This window comes from Molossus molossus, unplaced genomic scaffold, assembly GCF_014108415.1.
Source record: "Molossus molossus isolate mMolMol1 unplaced genomic scaffold, mMolMol1.p scaffold_m16_p_13, whole genome shotgun sequence".
Taxonomy (NCBI): Eukaryota; Metazoa; Chordata; class Mammalia; order Chiroptera; family Molossidae; genus Molossus; species Molossus molossus.
In genome coordinates this window covers 44307374-44330415 of record NW_023425348.1, presented here as the reverse complement: position 1 = coordinate 44330415, position 23042 = coordinate 44307374, and the positions used below count along the sequence as shown (strand labels likewise).

Sequence of the window (23042 nt, the reverse complement as noted above, 5' to 3'; positions counted from 1 at the left end):
CCGATGGACTCCGCGCGGCGCGTCACGCCGTGGGCTTCAGCCAATCGGCTTCGGACAAGTAGGAGTGGGAGGGAGACGCAGTGGCAGACAAGATGGCGTCGGCTACCCAGGGCGGGAGAACTGGTGGTGGCGGAGGAAGTAGTGGGGCTGGCGGTGGTCCTAGCTGTGGGTCAGGCAGTGGCCGCAGCGGCTTGTTGGATAAGGTGAGGAGCCAGTTCTTGGGGGGGGGGGTAGTCCAGGCCATCCGAGGCCCGGTAGGCGGTGAGCCCACCATCCCATCCCCGCCCCCCTTTCCTTCAGAGGTTTCTAGGGGGATTACTGGTCTGGCCCACCATGGGAACCGTACGGGCTCCTACAGCCCGCTCTCTCTACACCTCAGATTAGGGCTCTCTCCTCTTTGGGTCATCTTTCCCTTTCCGAAGTGTTCCTGGTTCTGAATGTTGGTCCCCACAGCTTCTTAGGATAACTTGATTATTTCCACATGTCAACGCGGCCGTCGCTTGTCTTCGGTGGTGCTGGGGCTACTGTTGAATGTGCCCATTTCACCGATGGGGAGAACCGAAGCTCGAAGGAACGAAAACAGCTGCTGGAAGTCAATAGTCCCAAACTCCCCACCACGTCTACCACCATCCTTGTGTATCGCTCCGGATTCCAAACTGCTCCCTAGCCTTTGCTTTCTTAAGTTCCTAGGCGTTTTTATCACGGATACCTCGAATACTGAACTTACTTGAGCATTGACTTACCCTCTGGGCTGACAGGAATCCTTTAAGATTGATCGTTTCTCCATTTTCATCACCCCCTCCCAGTTTCCTCTTTCTGCCTCCAAGTACTCTAGGTGAATCGAATTCACGAATTCGCTGCTCGCTCCTGCTTGCCTCTTTACCTCTCCGCCCATCCATTTTATTCCATTTCTTAAAACTGTGGTCCTAGCAATAGTGGTTTAAAAGAAAAGGAAAACTGTTATTGGATTGGTCCTTCTCGTTCTTTGTATAGCATAGCATCTTGGAAGAAACAATTGCATAGAGGTCCTCGTCCTAGTATTGGTTCTGCCTCTAATTAATTAGCTGTGTGACCTTGAAATATGCTTGTTCTCCCTATGCCTGTTTCCTCATCTGTGAAAGGAGGATTTAGCCTTTATGTACCCTAAGGTCCCTTCCAGTTCTCTCATTGTAGGGCCCTGGGCCAGTTTGATGAGACATGTTAAGCATGCAGTTTTTAATATAGTAAACAGTCAGGATTTTTTACTTTATTTGAAAACAGCTTTCAGACTTCCCTGTGCCTAACACATAGTAGGTGCTTAAGAAGTGAAGACATGTATGGCTGGTGTGGCTCAGTGGCTGAGTGTCGACCCATGCACCAAGAGGTCGCTGGTTCCATGCCCAGTCAGGACACATGCCCAGGCTGTGGGCCCGACCCCCAGTGTGGGGCATGCAGGAGTGACCAACTGATGTTCTCTCTCATTAATGTTTCTATCTCTCTCTCTCGCTCTCACTTCCTCTCTCTCTAAAATCAATAAAGGAAAAAAAATTAAAATAAATAAGTATCTTTTTAAAAAGTGAAGACATGATCATGTTGAGGGGTCTTGATCTTTTTGCTTCTGTTTTTGGCTGTCATTGCTTTTGAATTACATAGTTTTCACACTCTTAACCCTTCCTTTTTTTTCTTTATTGATTTTAAAGAGAGAGGAAAAGTGATAGAAACATCGATGAGTGAGAGAGAACGTTGATTGGCTCCCTCCTGCATGTCCCTTGCTGGGGATCTGGCTCACAACCTGGGCATATGCCCTGACCAGGAATCAAACCAGCGACCTCTTGGTGCATGGGTCGACACTCAACCACTGAGCCACACCGGCCGGGCTCTTAACCCTTCTTAAGGCACAGGGACATGTTCTGGCAGTTGGGATGGTAAATTGCTCCAAAATGTGAAAGTGTCCGGAATTGATGGTCATTTTCATACACAAATCCTGCCTTCCTGCTGGGTGAGCACCTCACAGTTTGTGCTCATCCTATTCCATTGCCTCCTTTTGCTCTTCCCTCTATTTGGATTACCACCATCAAACATTAAGCATGGGCATTCTGCTAAGGTATTGATTACTGAAAAGTATATGGCATCATTATGTTACTGAAAGAAACTGGATTTGTGGATATTAAGATTTGGGCTTTGAAGTAGCTCTGCTACTTTCCAATGGTATGAATGCTTGGTTAACCTCACTAAGCCTCCCTTTCTTCATCTGAAGTGTTAGGGTTTTTGGAAGAATCAAATGAGATGATATGCATTAATGATCTCTATAACCTATAGTATCTAATACAAATGTGTGATGGCAGAGGAGTAAATCAAGAATACTCAGTATTGTTGAGTATAGGATTGTGGGGTACCCAGAATATTAAACATAGAAGTTTTTGGTGTATTGTGTACTTTTTACAGAAGTTCAAATGAGAGCGAGAAAACGATCCCTGAGATCTAGTTGATAAGGGAGTAAGGGCTCCAGGGGATGACCTCTTGTCTGAGAGTGGAGCTGGGGCCTTATTTTGGGGGAGAGAGAGGGAAGGCATACATCAGTTAATGTCCTTGGGCAAAGGTACACAGATGGTGCCTGATGTTACCAGAAAGGGGACCTGGCATTTGGCTAGTCTGCCTAGGGCCAGGTTGCTTGTGTGTGGATTCTTGACTTCGTGCAGGAAAAGTTTCAAAGCACAAGTCCAGGTGAATTTTAGAGGACATTTATTAAAGCTGGGGACAGTGAAACAGAAAGGCCTGGGGAAGTAAACCTAGGCTGGTTTACTTTGGTTCACTAAGAAGACAGAAAAGGGAGCCTTGGGGACAGGTTCAGGGGGTTTGCCTGGGATGAACTGCCACTGCTCATTGCTGCCCTGGTTGCAAGTCTTGTGGGTCCCTTAGAGTCTAGAAGGTGCATACCTGTGAGGGAAAAGGGGAAGCGCAGGTGTACTCCTGGGAAGGAGAGCACACACTGGGTTCTTTGTCTTGAGGTTTTTATTTCTCTCTTGCAGGTGGGAATCTTAGGGGAGATTTCAGGGGAGAGTTTCAACAGAATATTTGTCAGTCTTCCAGGTGTGCTTCTTTAGGGTCATGTGTGTCCTCACTGATTGATCAGTGTCAGGGCAGGGGGTCGTTAGTTATCGCAACCCGTCCTAGTGTTGCCTATGTGGTTTTGCTGCTTTTCTGGGTCTGGAGCTGAAATACCACTGAGGCCTAGATGTTATTTCTAGGGAGGCGACCTTCTATATCCGCTGTAAATTGCTCTGTCAGTTGTTCAGCTATCTGTCTCAGTTTCTCTCTTCCACGTGTCCTAGCTTACTAGCTTGTCTCAGTGTTTCTCAGGTCGTGAGTTGACTGGATGGTTCTCTAAGAAACCAGTAGTGACAAGATTGAAGAGGGTATGGATTGCTTGAAGTAGGAGCAGGAAGCTATTGAAGGTTTTTGAGACTAAGTGGTTTTAGGAAAATTATTCAGATAATTTGGAGAGGTAAAAATTAAAAGCATTCTAATAAGGCCTTATACCATAGTAGTGTATAGGATTTAATGTAAAAAGAAAGACAAGTTTAAGTACTAGTGTAGCATGTTAAAAGCTACATGGCCTTGGATAAGTTACTTGGTATTACTGAACTTAAATTTCCTTATGTAAATATTGTGGATGTCCATATATACATATTATAGGATTTTTGTAAGTATTAAATTGTGTAATATTGGTAAATTTTTTTTAAGTACTGTAAAAAAAAGAATGACAAGATGATGAGAATCCCCCAACTTGAATAGCAGAAAAAGATAAAAAGGCCTCACAAAGGAGCACTTGATAAGATAGAAGTAAGTCAAGAGCTGTTTAGGTACTTCCTTTTGGAAAACTTCATTTCTGCCTTACATTGCGTTATTTCCCTTTTGAATTCTCTAGCATTTATGGCACATGGGAATTAAGATATCATTTAATGAGACATACTGTCTCGTATTGTCCTAATTTGTATGTGTCCATTTTCCCATGAAGAGAGTCTGGAATAAGTACTTGCAGTATTGAGTTCAGCAGAGAAAAAACACTTAAGATCTGCTGCCTCAGTCTTGAGAAACAGCCTTAGAAGATGGTGCTTCTAGTTGCCTGAAAACAGGGTACTGTGGAAGAGAACATCACAGTGGGGCAGGATCTGAATGAATAGAGAAATTTCTGTTCTGTGGGAATGAGAGGCTGTTACCTTATAGTCTCTTTGATTTGATTTGTCTTGATTTTTTGGAGGGTTTTTATTTTATATCCTTTAGCTGTAATTTCACTTGCCATAAACAAATGTAATAAAGAGATACAAATGTGCTTATAGCTTTCCCTAAGCAGATGTGAATTTCTGTTCCTATGAAACTGACTTTAAGAACAAAGCACTTCTAGTCTCCTGATCTTAAAAATAGGTATGCAAATATAATCTTCTAAACTCCATCAGAGAATAACTTAGATCATTGCAGGAAGTTATTTTGCCCAAAATACATGAAAGCATTTTGTTCTACATAGCAGGCTATAAAGAAAAATTGCTTAATTCATTTTGGCTATTAAAATTAATATGTTGTATTAAACCATTTTGTCCAGAAACTACACCCAAATTCTTTCTGTATCTTGACTGGATTTATTTTGGCTATTAAAATTGTTTTGGCATGCCCAAACAGTGTGGCTCAGTAGTTGAGCGTCAACCCATGCACCAAGAGGTCGCCGATTTGATTCCCAGTCAGGACACGTGCCCAGGTTGGGGGCCAGGTTGGGGGATGCAGGAGGTGGCCAGTCAGGGTTCTCTCTCACTGATGATTCTATCTCTCTCTCCCTCTTCCTTCCCCTCTCTCTCTAATATATCAATAAAGAAAAAAATTTAAAAAAAAATTTTATGAAGATACCAACTTAAAAAAATTTCTTTTGGCTATTAAAATGTAGTATTAAACCATGCTTTCTAGAAGCTATATCCAGACCCTTTTAACCTCCTAGCTGAATTTCTGTCTCCTGGCAGGACTGTCAGCTTAATCTTCAAGTCCAGCTTTTTTATCTTAGTATTTGAGAACACAGGCTCTGGAGCCAGGCCATCTGTTTGTCTTTGAATCCTCTCTCTGCAATTTACCAGGTGTGTTCTTGGGCAAGTTAGTAAATCTGTTTGTATCCATTTCTTCATCTGCAAAGTGGCAATAATTATAGTATTTACCCTAAAAGGTGGTGTCTGTCACATAGTAAGTACTCAACAAAATATATATAGCTACTGCTAACTAGCATATTTTTCATAACATGATATGGAGGCTGTCTACATCAGACCCCTTTGGAGCCCTAGTTAAAAATACAGACCTCGTCCCAGACCTGAATCAGATTCTCTGGAGGTGAAACCTGGACATCTGCATGTTTTTACACATAGTTATTTATTTCCACTACATTTTTTTTTATTCCTCACCTGAGTATATTTTTCTACTTATTATCAGACAAAGTGGGAGGGAGGGAGGGAAAGAGAGAGACAGAGAGAAATATTGGTGCAGTAGAGCCACAGGGCCGGGGATGGACCACAACCAAGGTACGTGCCCTTGACCAGAACTGAACCCGTGACTCATTGGTCCGTGGGCTGACACTCTAACCACTGAGCCAAACTGGCCAGGGCTATTTCCTCTACATTTTAATAGTTCCTTCTGGGTTGAAAACTACTATCCTAGATGACTTTTTAAATATCTTCTCGTTCTGACATTTTAAGTGTTTTTGTTTGTTTATTAACTATTTTGCTTAGCTAATAGTGTATTCTCGAAAATGTTTATAATGAGGAGACCTTGAAGCTCATCTGTCCCAACCTACTCATTTTATAGACATAGACACAGTTGGACAGGGAAGAGAAGCAACTTGCTCAAGATCACATAGTAACAATCCAGACCCTGGCTTTCCCAGTTCTTAATCCAGTTCTCTTACCTTACTTAGTACATTGCTTCTCATTCTGGAGCAGGCTATGTTCTAGCTAATGTAGCAGTGGAAAGAATATCTGTTTTGAGTTTGGAAGACTTGGACTTAAGCCTTGGCTTTGTCACCTACAAACCATGTTTCCGTAGACAGGTCATTTATGTCCTCTGTTACTCTCAGTGATGGTATCTTAGCTTGCCAGACTTTTGGGGGGTATGCCTGTATCCTGACCCAGCTCTGACAAAGACAATCAACATTTTTATGGCATTACTGTAACTGTGTGTGTGTTTAAAGAAACAAGGTGCTGGCTTCTTAACATTGTGTTGCAAACTAAACTTTAATAGTATTACAAAACTTATTTTAACTTTAAAATTAAAAACATTTTTTTGTGTGTCAAAGGACACTATCAAGAAAGTGAAGACAACTTACAGAATGAAGAAAATATTTTTCAATCATATATCTAATAAGGGTCCAATATCTAGACGATATAATCTTATAACATAATAATAAAAAGACAGCCCAGTTTTTATCATCCTCACCCGAGGATATTTTTCCATTCTTTGTTCAGATAGAGTGGGAGGGAGAGAGAGGAACAGAGAGAGAGGGAAACATCGATGTGAAAGCGACACATCGAGTGGTCGCCACCCGCACAACCAACCAGGGCCAGGGACAAACTGCAACCGAGGTACATGCCCTTAGCGGGAACCGAACCCGGGTCTCTCCGGACCGCAGGCCGATGCTCTAACCGCTGAGCCAAACCGGCCAGGGCGACAGCCCAGTTTTTAAAAGAATAAAGGATGTGAATAAACATTTCTCCACAGAAGATATACAGATGGCCAATAAGCACATGAAAAGATGCTCAACATATTAGTCATTAGAGAAATGCAAATCAAAACCACAATGAGATACCTCTTCACACCCACTAGTATGGCTATAATAAAAAACAAAACAGTGTTGGTGAGGACGTGGAGAAAATGGAACCCTCTTTCATTGCTGGTGGGAGTGTAAAGTGATGCACCCACTTTGAAAGACTATCAATTCTTCAGTAAGTTAAATATAGAGTTACCATATGACTGGGCATATTCCACTTCTAGGTATAAACCCAAGAGAATTGAAAATGTATGTCTGGCCAGCCAGTGTTGCTCAGTGGATTGAGTGTCGTCCTGTGGACTGAGAGGTCCTGGTTTGATTCCCGGTCATGGTACATGCTGGGTTGCAGGCTTGATCCCCAGTAGAGGGCGTGCAGGAGGCATCCGATTGATGTCTCTCTCACGTCGATGTTTCTATCCCTCCCTCTCTAAAAAAATCAATAAAAACTTATTTAAAAAAAAAAAAATGTGTGGCTGCACAAAAACATGTATGCAAGTGATCACAGCAACATTATTCACAATAACCAAAAGGTGGATACAACCCAGGTATCCATTGACAGATGTATGGATAAACAAAGTATGGTATATCCATGCAGTAGAATATTTGGCTATAAAAAGGAATGAAGTACTGATACCTCTTACAACATGGATGAACCTTCAGAACATGTTCAGTGCGAGAAGTCAGTCACAAAAGACTGCATATTGTATGAGTCCATTTAGTATATGAAATGTCCAGAATAGGCAAATCCAAGCAGACAAAAAGTAGATTAGTGGTTGCCAGGGCTGGAGGGCAGCTGGGAGGGGAGAAACTGCTTATGGGTATGGGGTTTCTTTTTTGAATGATGAGAATGTATTCTGGAATTAGTGGTGATAGTTCCACAACCTTGTGAGTATAATTAAAAAACTACTGAATTGTACATTTTAAAGTGGCCAGTTTTATAGTATGTGAATTGTATTTTAATTGAAATTCTTTTTAAAAATCTCTACAGTGCTTATCAAGTAACCTTTGAAGCTTCAAATTATTAATATTATTATTAACTGCTTATTCACTCTCATGTAACTCTGTGATAGCACTGAAGTTAACAACTTCCATTTGCCCAGGTCCCTTTTTTGGCTATAGTCTGCACCATTTCTCTGCTGTGTCCTTCATCTTGTAAAATCTCAATAATAGTTTTTCATATTAACTTGACCTTTCAGTAGTATTTGACTCATTGCTCACTTCTTGAAATATTTTCTTTATGTGGCTTCAAGAACACTACTCGCCCCAGGTTTTCTTCCTCCTTCACTAGTCTCTGTCTTTATTTTTATTTATTTTTTGTCTTCTTTCTGGTCTGTAAATATTGGCAAGCCTTTGGCCCTCTCTATCTACACTCATTCCAAAGAGATACCCAGTGTCATGGCTTAAGTTGATGACTTCCACATTTATATTTCCAACCTGGACTTTTCCCCTGAACCACAGACTTATATGTCCAACTGCCTACTTGCCATCTCCACTTAGATATCTAATATATTTTTATATATTTATATTTTATATGTGATAAATATATAATGATTACTGTTATAAACGCTCTTACGTTTATAGCCTATGTATTATTTCATGTCTATGTGGATATGGAATAATTACCAGAAGTGGGGAGTTGAATTCAAGGTGTTAAATTGTTTTCTATCGGTGTTGTACCAATTTGAATTTCTGCCAACGTGTGAGAGAATCACTTGCCTCTAAGTAGCACAGTATTTGGTAACTTTTCTCAACCTCTGTAGATGATGGAAATTGAAGCAGAGTTTGTCCAAAAGTCACAACTCACTGGTGATATAACTTGGTTTTTAATTCAAAATGTGTTTTCCAACAGACTACACTGGATTTGCTGTTTCCAGTTAAGACATGCTGGTAAAACATAAAAGTTGTTAGCTGACAGAGATTTATTAAAGGAGACCGTCCTCATTTTGTTACTTACTGTCTAAAAGTCCATGGGTATATATTTTCTGAGTTTTGTGGTCACAGCATGAAAGGATGACCAAGTGGAGATCTTTTCTGTCCTCACATTGGGGTAGAACAGGGATGGGATATGTGAGTTCACACGGTAGTCTCTGTAGCCCACGTAAGCGTTCTGGTTTTGGGCTTATAGATTTTGACTTCTCAGCTTGGAGACTGGTAACATCATAAATACCACCTGATTCCAGTGACCCTACTCTTTTTCACTTTCATTTCTAAGTGTTTTATCTTTTATTTTTATTATTATTATTTTTATTTTTTTTTTTTTTATCCTCACCCGAGGATATTTTTCCATTTTTTGTACAGATAGAGCGGGAGGGAGAGAGAGGAAGGGAGAGGGAGAGAGAGAAACATCGATGTGAAGGGACACATCGAGTGGCTGCCACCCGCACGACCAACCAGGGCCGGGGACAAACTGCAACCGAAGCGGGAACCGAACCCGGGTCTCTCCGGACCGCAGGCCGACACTCTAACCGCTGAGCCAAACTGGCCAGGGCTATTTTTATTTTTATATTTTATCCTCACCCGAGGACATTTTTGTGTTTATCTTCAGATATAGTGGGAAGGAGAGAGGGAGGGAGGAAGAGAGAGAGACACATTGGCTGCCACCCACACAACCCCATGGGGCAGGGACAAACTGCAACTGAGGTACATGCCTTTAGCGGCAACCTGCCTTTAGCGGCAACCGAACCCAGGACTCTCAGGTCCGCAGGCCAATGCTCTAACCACTGAGCAAAACCAGCCAGGGCAAAGTGTTTTGTCTTTTATTTTATTTTTTTATTTTTTTATCCTCACCTGAGGACATTTCCTCATTTTTTGTTCAGACAGAGCAGGCGGGGAGAGGGAGGGAGAGAGAGAGAGAGAGAAACATCGATGTGAAAGGTACACACATCGAGTGGCTGCCACCTGCAGGACCCAACCAGGGCCGGGGACCTACCGCAACCACGGTATGTGCCCTTAGTGGGAACCGAACCCGGGTGTCTCTAGACCACAGGCCGACGCTCTAACCGCTGAACCAAACCGGCCAGGGCTGTTTTGTCTTTTAAATGTCCAACATCAGAAGAGCAAGAGTAAATGATACTTGTACTTAAGGATGTTCTTAAGGAAGTAGTTAATTTTACTTTCAGTAAGATGCTATATCTCCTGATGCACAATTCTTCTGTTTGTTTTACAGTGGAAGATTGATGATAAGCCTGTAAAAATTGACAAATGGGATGGATCAGCTGTGAAGAATTCTTTGGATGATTCTGCCAAAAAGGTACTTTCTTGAGGTGGGGGTCTGTTAGCATGTGTACATCTGGTGGCTCTTCTGCAGGATCTTTTTCGTCTGTCACTTAGAATGACCTTAATTTTCAATATTCTGAATTGAGCCAGAAAGCAGTTTCTAAAATTCTTAACAGTGTATGTGGGGGAGCATGTGTTAAAGTATAAATGTTAGTAATCTACCTCAAGCCCCTCCTCAAATTCTCTAACTTTTCTATTTCAGAAAGCTCTGAATCTGTATTTTGTTTGTTTTTTAGGTTAATTAGCTAAGAGCCAAGAACACGGAAGGAATATAAAACATTCATCCATGATTGGTCATCTCTCCATCTAAAAAGGGAAAATAAAATTTTAGCTTCATCCTAGGGAATAAGTTGAGGATTTAAAAAATGTATGGGAAGTTGAACTTTTTCTCTGGGATATGTTGTAAACAAATTTTCCACTATTAAGTCTTTTTACTTGGAGTGGTAAAATTCTGATTAGAGAAAACTACTTAGTGATTTATATGACTCCAGTGTAGCTTTTATCATGGAAATTAAGAATAAAAGCAAGTTCTAGGAAGGAAGCATTCCTGTTAGCTTGATTCCTTTTTCTTCTCACTAGGTACTTCTGGAAAAGTACAAGTACGTGGAGAATTTTGGTCTAATTGACGGTCGCCTCACCATCTGTACCATCTCCTGTTTCTTTGCCATAGTGGCTTTGATTTGGGATTATATGCACCCTTTTCCAGAGTCCAAGCCTGTTTTGGCTTTGTGCGTCATATCATATCCTTTATTTATACTCAAGTTTATTTTCTAGCGACTATTTTAACATGTCTACTGATAACCTCCCTCCTCCCTGCAAAAAACAAACTTTGATCTGGGACCCTGCTAATGATAGAATTTAACATTATTAGCTGTGGGAATATCTGTAAATTTATCTGGTAATTATCACTGACATTTTAGATTTAATATGGTTATTTTATATTTTTAATTCTATTTAGTTATTAATAGAGGTTGTTATAATCCAAGTGTTAAGCACCTGATAGCAAAATACAGAAATAGTAACAACCCAGCTCTTATTTCTAGTCCAGAACTTCTCCCATTAGACCAGATTGCTTCAAGTTACTCATTCCAGTATATTAGGAAAGGACCAGATTTGGGAGGTTCAGATCTATGCCAGGTTTTCTTGAAGCTGAGGGGCTGGACTGGGAGTTACTGAGCATGAGGTATAGGTGTGGCTTGTGTAACGGTGGGATTAAGAACCTATTCTGGAGCTAGAGAAACCTGGGCTTGAAATCCAAGCTATTTTTGATCTTGTGCTAATAAGAACTTAACTTTTTTGAGACTGTTCAAATGCTGCTCATTTATAAATATGAGTAATATACACTCAGAATTATCATTGTGGTAGGCAGTTTATTTTTCTTAACAGTGTTGCCACAACCTGAAATATTTCTAAAATCTCTACTTTGGGAATTTTTCTTCAAAGGTATTTAGCAAGCAGATCCTGATTTTTAAAAAATGGTATTATCCAAATTGATCCCAAATCATAGTCCCCAGACTTGGTACCTACAAATCATCCAATTATGACATTTTCCACTATTAAGGCAATTCAAAAGAATATGCCATAGGTTCTAGAGACAGTTCCCCAAGTAGTTCTAAAGAGGTTGAAGAATGAGAGCAACATTACTAGAAAATAGGCCCTCCCAAAAGAACAACCTCGATGGAATTTTGTTGGGTTATATTTGTTTAAAACTAAGATCTTGCCATTTTTATAATTGTGTTAATTTTATATATAATAGTAAAAACTATTACTATGTTTTCTGTGTGCTAGACATTGAACAATATATGTCATCTCTAAATCTCATGACAATTCTAAGAAGTCGGTATTATCCCCATTTTAGAGGTGACAATTAAGCCTTGGGGAAGGAAGTAATTTTAACATTGGTTAAAAGCCAGAATTCAGATCTAGGACTGCCTCCCTCCAAAGCCCATACACTTTGCACCATACTACCTGCCTCTCACTGTCATAAAATTTAAATAACATGGTGTATACAAAGCTCTTATGCCAATTTCTGGCACATAATAGGTCAAAAACTGAATATAATATCTGTGTATATAGGAAGTAATTGTTCTCATAGTAAGCTAATCTGAAGTCACTTCTCTTCTCTTTTAATGACCCTTGAAATTGATCGAGCTTGGTCAAGTCCACTGTGATTATTAGTTTTGTTTTAATCCTCACCCGAGGATATATATTTCTTCTATTTATCTTCAGATAGAGTGGGAGGGAGGGAGGGAGAAAAAGAGAAACATCAATGTGACAGAGACACACCGACTTGTTGCCTCCTGCACAACCCTGACCAGGCCCGGGGACGAACCACAGCCCTGAGGTATGTGCCCTTGACTGGAATCAAACCCGCAACTCATTGGTCTGCGGGCTGATGCTCTAACCGTTGAGCCAAACTGGCCAGGGCTAGTTTTGTATTTTATAGAGAAATAAGCACAAGTCTTGACAAACTAGGAAACTGGATCTTATACATGTTATCCTTAAACAGAAAAGATAAGAGCTGGTTTATGCCTTCTATAATTTTCCTTTCTTCCCTTTTGAAGTATTCCCCTTTGAAGTATTCTAACCTGAGAGAGCCTTGCTTCTCTTGGTACATAAACATAAGAATGAAAATGAAATAACTAAATTTTAACCCTGGCCAATTTGGCTCAGCGGTTAGCCCAGGTTCGGTTCCCGCTAAGGGCATGTGTACCTTGGTTGAAGTTTGTCCCCATCCCCAGTTGGGGTCATGTGGGTGGCAGCCACTCAACGTGTCTCTCTCACATCGATGTTTCTCTCTCTCTCTTCCTCTCTTTTTCCCTCCTGCTCTATCTAAAGATAAATGCAAAAAAATTTTCAGTGTTTTTGCAGCAAGACAAAACTCTTCTTTAGTAGTTTTTGTAGTCCTTGCTTGTCAATTTGTGTTTGTTCTCTTTTGTGTATATGTTTGTGTATTTTCCCCTTAACTTTATTCGAACCTATTTTGTGATGATGGGGATCCTGACCATTTATACCTCATATAAGGAGAAAAGCATCTTCCTTGTAGCCCACAGGAAGGATCCTACAGGGATGGATCCTGATGATATTTGGCAACTGTCCTCCAGTCTCAAAAGGTATGACTATCCTCACAGATTCTTAAATCCTGGTATTGAGTCATTTTCAGCAACAAATTATTGTACGCCTACTCTGTGCAAATCATAGTACTAGTCACATAAAATGAAGAAAGGGGTATGAATGATTTAGAAACTTTCTGAGCATTGCAGTTCTGAGCTTGCATTATCACAGACATGCTCTGAGGATAAAGTCTGCGAGAAAGTACTTTGGTGGAAGAATGATTCTCTTTTTCCTTGTGGCTGATTAACTGAGTCAGTTAGGGTACAGAATTGCAAACGCTAAAGGTGGGAAGTCAGTTATCTTTGAAGAATCCCATTAGCGCCCTGGCCAGTTTGGCTCAGCGGTGGTACAGAGAGACCCGGGTTCGGTTCTCGCTAAAGGCGTGTACCTCAGTTGCAGTTTGTCCCCGGCCCTGGTTGGTCATGCAGGTGGCAGCCACTCGATGTGTCCCTTCACATCGATGTTTCTCTCTCTCTCTCTTCCTCTCTCTCCCTCCCACTCTATCTGAACAAAAAATGGAAAAATGTCCTCGGGTGAGGATTTAAAAAAAAAGAATCCCATTAGCTTTCATTTCTTTTATGATCATGACTATACTCTGCAATCAGGAATCTCTGAAGCAATGTACCAGGCAGCTCAGAGAAGGACAGTTCAGTCTGCTTCTGACCAGCAGTGGGTATAACTTTGTCCACCTGACAACTGATGTCTTTCTAGATATCCAGAATTGGGTTCAAATTTCAGCTCATTTCTTTCCAGCTGTATGACTTTTGATATGTTATGTAAACTATTTGAGCTTTATCAGGTTCATAATGACTTGTGGAGTTGTTGGGAATATGAGATACTAGTTATAATAATGGCAAATTTCTGCTGAGCATATACTGGATATTGTGCCAAGAATATTATCTCCTATAAACCTTAGAACAACTCATTTTTAAAATAAGAACACAGGCCCAGCCAGTGTGACTCAGTGGTAGAGCATCAACCCATGCACCAACAGGTCCGCCAGTTAGATTCTTGGTCAGGGCACATGCCCAGGTTGTGGGCCAAATCCTCAGTGGGGGGCATGCAGGAGGCAGCCAGTCGATGTTCTCTCTCATCAATGTTTCTATCTTTCCCTCTCCCTTCCTTTCTCTCTAAAATTAGTAAAGGAAAAAAAAAGTAACATAAGAACACAGGCCTAAAGGGTTCAATTAATTCTTCCAGGGTCATACAGCTCAAATATGAATTCTAGTACATATTCCAGCCCACACCTGAGCCCAGAATTCATGCTTTTTTTTTTTTTTTTTTTTATCCTCACCCGAGGACATTTTTCCTTTTTTTTTTGTTCAGGTAGAGTGGGAAGGAGAGAGAGGAACAGAGAGAGAGAGAGAAACATCGATGTGTTCACATCAAGTGGCTGCCACCCGCACAACCGACCAGGGCCAGGGACAAACTGCAACCGAGGTACGCGCCCTTAGCGGGAACCGAACCCGGGTCTCTCAGGACCGCAGGCCAACGCTCTAACCGCTGAGCCAAACCGGCCAGGGCCATGCTTTTTTTTTTTTAAAGATTTTTTTAATAGATTTTTTTTTTTTAGAGATAGAGGAAGTAGGGCAGGGGAGAGGGAGGGAGAGGGAGACATCAGTGTGAAAGCAGAACATCAATTGGCTACCCTCTTGCATGCTCCCTGGGATTGAGCCTGTTACCCTGGCATGTGCCCTGACCAGGAATTGAACCAGCAACCTTTCAGTACACAGGATGACACCCAACCAACTGAGCCACACTGGCCAGGGAAGAATTCATGCTCTTAGTCACAATCCTAAAAACACATGGTACAGTTTCTAGCATATAGTAGACTCTCAAATTATAAGTACAATTATTCACAAATATGAAGGTAAGTATAGCATCAGTGCCAAAAAGCCTCTCGTTACCAACTTGATGGATGCCTGTTAGGAGGAGCAAACCTTCATTTTGATGTTGCAGCTGAGTTCTTAATCTCCTCCTGGTAGGTCTCCTAGCTGCCCTTTTGGCTTTGGCCATCCTAAATCTATACCTTGTGCCAGGCCACTGAAGCAGAGTTGCAGAATTCAAGACCTGAATAACATCTTAATTTGTTTTTATCCTCACCCAAGGACATTTTTGCATTTATCTTCAAATAGAGCGGGAGGGAGAGAAAGAGGAAGAGAGAGAAAGAAACATTGATGTGAGAGAGACACATTGAGTGGTTGCCACCCACACAACCCCAACTGGAGCCGGGGACAAACTGCAACCAAGGTATATGCCCTTAGTGGGAACCAAACCTGGGTCTCTCTGGTCCATGGGCCGACACTCTAACCACTGAGCCAAACCAGCCAGCGCACTAACGTGTTTTTTATTTTATTTATTTATTTTTTATCCTCACCCGAGGATATTTTTTCATTTTTTGTACAGATAGAGTGGGAGGGAGAGAGAGGAAGGGAGAGAGAGAGAAACATCGATGTGAAGGGACACATCGAGAGGCTGCCACCCGCACGACCGACCAGGGCCGGGGACAAACTGCAACCGAAGTACGTGCCCTTAGCGGGAACCGAACTCGGGTCTCTCCGGACCGCAGGCCGACGCTCTAACCGCTGAGCCAAATTGGCCAGGGCACTAACGTGTTTTTTAAAGTTTCGTTGAAATATAGTTCACATACCATACAGTTTACCCATTTAAAGTGTATACAGTTCAATGGTTGCTGGTGTATGGTACAGATATTTGCACCCGTCACCACAGTCAACTTTAGAACATTTTCATCACCTCAAAAGAAAAGCCTGTATACCCTTAGCTATCATTTCCCTATCTCCCCATTTTTCACAATGTTAACCACTAATCTACTTTCTGTCACTGTAGATTTTCCTGTTTTGCCTATTTCATATGAATGAATCATATAATGTGTGATTTCTTTTCTGTGACAGGCTTCTTTCACTTAGCCTAATGTTTTCAAGGCTCATCCACGGTGTAGCATGCATCAATATTTCATTCGTTTTTATGCTGAATAATGTCCCACTGCATGTGTATACCACATTTTGCCTATCCATTTATTAGTTGATGGATATTCCACCTTTTGGCTATTATGAATAATGCTCCTCTAAACATTTGTGTACAAGTTTTTTGTGTGGACATGCATTTTCATTTCTTAGGTAATTTATCTAGGAGAGGAATTGCTGGATCAAATGGTAATTCTTTTTAAACTGCTTAAAGAACTACCAGTTAGTTTTTCAAAACAGCTGTACCATTTTACAGTCCAACTAGCATTGTATAAGGGTTCTGATTTTTTCATATTCCTTGCTGATTTTTACCAATTGCCACATTGTTGGTACCTGTGGAGAGGAAATATGCCACCTCTTTTCTTTCTGATTGCAGTTAGATCCACTTCTCTTTCCTTGAAGAAAGCTCCCGGCTCATTGGCACTCTCTCTAACAACTCTTTCGAGAAGTCTTGGTGATTCAATATACCCTAATGGACAATTATTCTAGTACTTTGTCCTCTCACTTTTACTACTTCTTTTTTTTTTTTTTTAATACTCACCTCAGGACATTTTTCCATTTTATTGTTCAGACAGAGTGGAAGGGAGAGAGAGAGAGAGAGAGAGAGAGAGAGAGAGAGAGAGAGAGAAAGAAACATCGATGTGAAAGGGACACGTCGAGTGGTTGCCACCTGCACGACCAACCAGGGCTGGGGATAAACTGCAACCGAGGTACGTGCCCTTAGCGGGAACCAAACCCGGGTCTCTCAGGACTGCAGGCCAACGCTCTAACCGCTGAGCCAAACTGGCCAGGGCACTTCTTTTCTGATTGTCTTGTTTTCTACCAGGTCTTTTTTTGTTGTTGTTAATACTCAACCAAGGATACCTTTCCAATGACTTTCAGATAGCGTGGAAGGGAAGGAGGGAGGGGGAGAGAGAGAGAAACATCGATATGAGAGAGACATCTCAATTGGTTGCCTTCCACATGACCTTGACTGGAGCTGGGGATTGAACCTGCAAGCCAGGTACGTGCCTTTGACCGGGAATTGAACCCATGACCTTTGGTCCTTGGGTCAACGTTCTAACCACTGGGAAAAACTTGCCAGAGCTCTACCAAGTCTAAAGCACTTATTTCCTTGGGCGTATACTAGAACTTGCTGTTACTGATAACTAATTACCTTCAGTAATTTCAGTTTTAAGTATCACACTCTCTGACTGCTGCTTCCTATTTTTCTAGTTTATCTCCTTGTAGTTAGTTCTCTTGTTCTGATAGTTCTTCAGCCCCATTGGCAACCATTGATCGTGCCACTTTTTCACTGTCCATCTTCCCTCTCATTTCCTCCTTGCCCAGCTTAGATTCCGTGGTATTTTTGTAGTCTAGTTACTCTCTTATTGTCCTAGAGGATCTTTCATAACTTCTTAATCTTCAAACCTCCTCCCCTCCGCCTATACCTTTACTCTCAGCCTCTTTGTTCCTGAGAGGATAGAAGCAACCAGAAGTCCCACATAATTACCTGCTCTTCCTAGTCCGCCTTTCTAACTTCTTGTCTGATGCTGCCTCTCCGTTTGTCCACTAGATTCTTACCCCTTCTCATTTACTTGATGTTTCTCCTTTTGCTGAATTGTTCTTTCTGGCATGTAAACAAGCTGTAATTTCTTCCAGCTAAAAAAAGTTGTTTTTCTTTCCCATTATTCTCCTCCCACAGTGTTCTCATTTCTTTGATCCCCATTTCTTCTTCTCCCATTATCTTCTAATCTGCTCTTGTATTCAATTCTCTTTCCTTATTGTACTTGACCTGTCAGCAGCATTTGACACAGTGGATCACTCTTTTGTTACATTTTTTTTTTAAACTAGGCTTCTAGCATACCATAATCTTCTAATTTTCTTTTTACCTTAATGTCTGTTCCTTAGTCTCTTATAATTCTTCGTTATTCCCTTTCTCTAAATTTGAAATGTGACCAGTGCTTCTTTCTAGCACCTCTTCTCTAGATTCACTCACTAGGTGTAATCTTACTAGACTTTCAAGAATTTAAACACCATCTATATGATGGAGATCTTTCTATCTGAATTTTTATCCTAGCCCTCTACTCTGAACTCCAAATCTATCCCAGGTTTCTATTTGACACTGGATCCTCTCTCAGTCCTTCCAACAAATCTTGTCGGCTCTACCTTCTAAATATATTCAATTTGACCTCTTACCATCTCCACTGTTACCAACATCTCTCAATTAGGTTATTGTAATAAAGTCCTAATGGACCTCTAGCTGCTCTCCCTGCTCGTAGTCTATTCCCAGTGCAATAGGCTGAGTAATCATTTTAAAAATTAAGGTAGATCAGCTTAATCTCCTGCTCAAAACCCTACTCAAAGAAAATAAAAAAAACCTAAAATCTTAAGCATAGCTTAGAAATGCATACTTACCTATTCTCTGCTCCCATACATATATGCAAACACATATCCCTCATCTCCTGTGGCTTTTAACCTCTCCCACTTTATTACATTCTTTCTCATTGGTCTCTTTTCTGTTCTTCACATGTTCCAGGTATGTTTTTGCCCCAGGACCTTTGCATTTGCTGTTTCCTTTACCTGGAATCTTCTTTTTTCAGGTAGCTTGTTTTCTTACCTTCTTTGGGACTCTGCTCAAACATCAGCTGGTGAAGTCTTTCCTACCTACCATATTTAAAAGCAGTATCGTATTTATTTTCCCCTTTATTGATTTTATAGAGAGAGGAAGTGAGAGGGAGAGAGAGCTAGAAACATCGATGAGAGAGAACATCGATTGGCTGCCTCTTGCATGCCCCCCACTGGAGATCAGGCCCACAACCTGGGCATGTGTCCTGACTAAGAATTGAACTGGTGACCTCTTGGTGCATGGATCGACGCTCAACCACTGAGCCACACCAGCTGGCGCAACATCGTATTTTTTATTTTATTGTTGGTTTCCTTACACACACTAAAAGTCCCAAAGGCAGAGATTTGTCTGTTGTGTTCACTGCTGTATATCCTTAGCATCTAAAAGTGCCTGACATGTATAGTTGGGGCTGAATAAAATAGTTATTGAATTAGTGATTAACAATTTCTAAAATGCATTGGATCACAACTCATCAGGTTCTGCCATCACTGCCATGTAACTGCCAAAGGAAGTGGGTCCCAGTGTCCTGATATTGCTGTGATATCAGCAGCGGTAGGTTAGAGTTCGAGAAAAAATTTGAGGTGTTGAAAATAGTTCAAGAACCTTTACTGCTAGCTATCCAGGTCGGAAGTAACTGGCTAGATGGCAGTTTATTGAGTTGTGATTTTTTTCAGTGCTGGTTAATGATAGGCACTATTTTAACCATGACAGTGATCCTGAAAAGTAGGTGGTAGTTTTCCTATTTTACCTTTTTTTTTTTTTCAGGTACAACTACATATTTGTATATGCAGTGAGTACCTTTTTTTTTTTTTATCCTCACCCGAGGACATTTTTCCATATTTTGTTCAGATAGAGGTGGGAGAGAGAGAGAGAGAGAGAGAGAAACATCAACGTGAAAGGGACACATCAAGTGGCTGCCACCTGCATGACCCAGCCAGGGCCAGGGACAAACTGCAACCGAGATACGTGCCCTTAGTGGGAACCGAACCCGGGTCTCTCTGGACCGCAGGCCGATGCTCTAACCGCTGAGCCAGACCGGCCAGGGTAGTTTATTTTTCTTTTCTTTTTTTTTTTTGGTACATGCCCCTAATGGGAACCGAACCCTGGACTCTCTGGTCCGCAGGCTGACGCTCCATCCACTAAGCCAGTCCAGCCACGGCAGTTTTCCTATTTTAATGTGTAGAAATGAGCTCAAGCAACTGCTTCCTTAAAAGGTAATACCAGCCTGACAATCCACTGAACATGTCCTAATTAAATGGAGGCAGAAACATGGGGGTCAGGAAGGATTGTCAGCCTGCTAGAGGTTGATGGTATAAACTTTCTTGAATGGGTGGAGATAGTGAAGGCCTTCAAGATACCTTAAGGTGTAACTAAGGAATCTCTGTGGAGTTCATGGAGTAAAAGACATCCCTGGCTGGGTTGGTATCAGGGTAGAACCTGGAGCTAGATTGATGACAGGGTATAAGGACAGAGCAGCCTGAAATTGGGGAACATCTGTGAAAACAAAAGTTCTTCATTTATTTATAAAAATGTGATTGCCCAGCATGTGCCAAGCTGCGAATAGAATACAAAGAAGACAAAATTTTTGCTCTCAAGAATCTGAGTCGCCTGAAGAGTACAAATACATAAACATTATTTCAATAGGTAATTTCATTGATAGCATGGGAGCCTATCATTGAACTTGGCATATGATAGGCACTCAATATTTTACTATTGATTGATGGTGCTGTGGAAGAAAAAGGAGAGACATCTGACCCAGTTTGGGAAGGCTTTCTCAGAGAAGTTTATGCCCTAGTATTAACAAATAGGAACCAGTCAGTTGAGATTGGAGGGAAGTGTCTGCTAGGAAGACCCTTCTAGCATAACAAGTAATAAAGTCCAGAGATGGGAGAAGATATTCCATATGGCTTAACAGTCTGTGACAAGGTAAAGGAGGTACACAGTAATTAAATCAGGGACACAATGCAGCACCTATGAATCAGAATTTGTATCTTGAAGGCAGTTAGGAGCCCCTGGACTTTTTTTTATTTTTTATTTTATTTTATTTTTTAAAATAAATCTGTGTAGACCTCTCATCTCTGTTCTTTGAAAATCCTTGGTGCTCTACTATATTACTGGTTGAATCTCTGTGTTTGGTTTTTTATTTATTATCTTTGCTTAGGTTTGATGACAAATACACTCTGAAGCTGACCTTCATCAGTGGGAGAACAAAGCAGCAGCGAGAAGCTGAGTTCACCAAATCCATTGCTAAGTTTTTTGACCACAGTGGGACACTGGTCATGGATGCATATGAACCTGAAATATCCAGGCTCCATGACAGTCTTGCCACAGAAAGAAAAATAAAATAGCCAATTCTAAGAGCAACCATCTTTTGCAAGATCATGCGGAATTACAGGATGAGAAGGAAAGAAGGAGAGAAAAGTAAAAAAATGTTAAATGTTCCTGTTTTGACCTGGAATTTAGTCCATTCTGGATAAATAGGATTTTCTGTCTGAGATATGAGAAATTATAGCTCTGATATCTAGCTGTAGCCTCTTGGTCTGCTAATTACGCTGTTTTCATTTGCTTTTCTGGAAAAGCATTTTTGCTAAAAACTGAACAGACTTTCTCCTTCATATCTAGCAGTATAGTATAGCTTTATGCCATGCAGCATTTTAAGACTCAATTTTAAAGATTGCTAATCTGTTGCTGACTTTATTTTGTTAATTCCTGTTTCAATAGCTCTTTCCCTTAATTCAGTATACAATTTCTTATGTACATCTTCACACACCATTTTTTGTGGTGTGTGTATATCTGACTTGAGGCAAATTGGGAAAAACACACAGCTTTTTAATTTGTTTAAAATAAACCTGCCTATTACATTTTTTGTGCTCTTAACCAATTAAAAAAGCCAATGACATTTTTAGTTTTATGTTTATGCTTTTCACTAGTATATCACTGTTGATTTGCTGATTTGTTTGTGTCCTTTATTAACTGCATTTTCTAAAATTTTTTTTCAATAAAAGGAAAGAAGATGTGAAAAATGGAGTTTTGATGGATAGCTTTGATGGAAGGAATAGAGCAGCAAGTGTTAACAATCTTCCTGTACTATAGGTTTCTTTCATTTTTAGGCTGTTTTACTGGTCAGAAACACCTGAGAACCTGTAGTAGAACTGATAGCTTTCTAGTAATAATAATGACAGACATTCAGTACTTTGTGTCAGGTAGTGTTTCTAGTACTTTACATGTATTAACTCATTAATGCTCCTAACAATCCTAAGAAGTAGGTACTATTGCTATCCCCATTTTATAGATTGAAGGAACTGAGGCATACAAGTTGAATAATTTGTCACACAGCTTGTGATAGAACTGGGATTTAAACCTGGGTGGTCTGGCTCCAAACTCGTGAGTAGCTTCTTTTCCAGTACTTTCCTGCTATGGTCAGAGAAGAACTGGGTACTTGCCTAGATCCTGTGACCTGTAGGGATATTGTCCCTCTATTCTTACAGCCTAATACCTAAAACCATATTCACCTCATAAAATACTGTGTTTCTCATATTTTGCTCAATGATTTGGGAATGTTGCCCTATCTAGTGACACCCTCAGAGGGTTGTAGGACATCACCAGGTAGAGGTTTATTCCTGTCAAACTTGTGTAAGTCATGTAGTTCTCTGAGCTTCTAGGGCTCCCCTCTCACCTACTCCCCTTTTTAACTGGCGATTCTATTCTATCAGCTGCTTAAAGCCCGTGGAAGAGTAGTTGGATTAATCATATTCTCACAATGAAGGTTACTGTTAGACACAGGGGTCTCAAGACTTGTGGACGTAGACATGGAATAACCCTCTCCAAAATGATTTCTTGGAGGCTTTCACACTGGGTATACCTTTTTCTTTACATATACAAACATGTATTTTCACTTTTTTTTTTTTTTTTTTTTTTTTACTGCTTTCACTTTTATGGAAGGAAATGAGAACATTACAGAGGCATCGCATTTGGAAATGCTGTCAGTACTATGTAATGCTCTGCAATTTTGAACTCTTAATGTGAAGCCTTGGAGCTTCACTTTTTAATTTTTTTAAATAAAAATTGTATTATGTTGAAATATGTTCTATAGTTTATTTCACTTACTGTTTTCAGGTACTTTTTCTGGCAGTATATATAAGTCAAACTCACTTTTAATAGTTGCATAGCATTTTATAGTAGAAATGTTTTTAATTTAACTCTTTCCCTATTGATAGACATGCTTGTTGTTTGTTTCTAGCTTTTCACTATGCCAAGGGAGGGGAGGGGGTTTGGAAGAGAAGGG

At 40.7% G+C, this 23042-nt stretch overlaps 1 protein-coding gene across 2 annotated transcripts; it reads left to right on the top strand.

Annotated features, from left to right (window-relative positions):
* The first annotated feature begins 87 nt into the window (after positions 1-87).
* On the top strand, positions 88-21365 carry SPCS2 (signal peptidase complex subunit 2). 2 transcript variants are annotated; one of them, XM_036259834.1, is made up of 6 exons: positions 88-203; positions 9942-10025; positions 10631-10791; positions 13030-13164; positions 19881-19971; positions 20919-21025. In XM_036259834.1, exons 1-5 carry the CDS (start codon positions 93-95, stop codon positions 19966-19968), a joined length of 579 nt encoding a protein of 192 aa, XP_036115727.1. In that variant the 5' UTR covers positions 88-92; the 3' UTR covers positions 19969-19971; positions 20919-21025. The 2 variants fall into 2 exon arrangements, with proteins under 2 accessions (XP_036115727.1, XP_036115726.1); XM_036259833.1 differs by lacking the exon at positions 19881-19971 and having other exon boundaries at positions 20919-21365.
* Positions 21366-23042: the final 1677 nt, after the last annotated feature.

Coding starts and splice junctions, on each gene's coding strand:
- SPCS2 (XM_036259833.1), top strand. CDS start 93: ATGGCGTCGGCTACCCAGGGCGGGAGAACTGGTGGTGGCGGAGGAAGT. Junction 204..9,941: donor GCAGCGGCTTGTTGGATAAG/GTGAGGAGCCAG, acceptor TTTGTTTTACAG/TGGAAGATTGATGATAAGCC. Junction 10,026..10,630: donor TGGATGATTCTGCCAAAAAG/GTACTTTCTTGA, acceptor TCTTCTCACTAG/GTACTTCTGGAAAAGTACAA.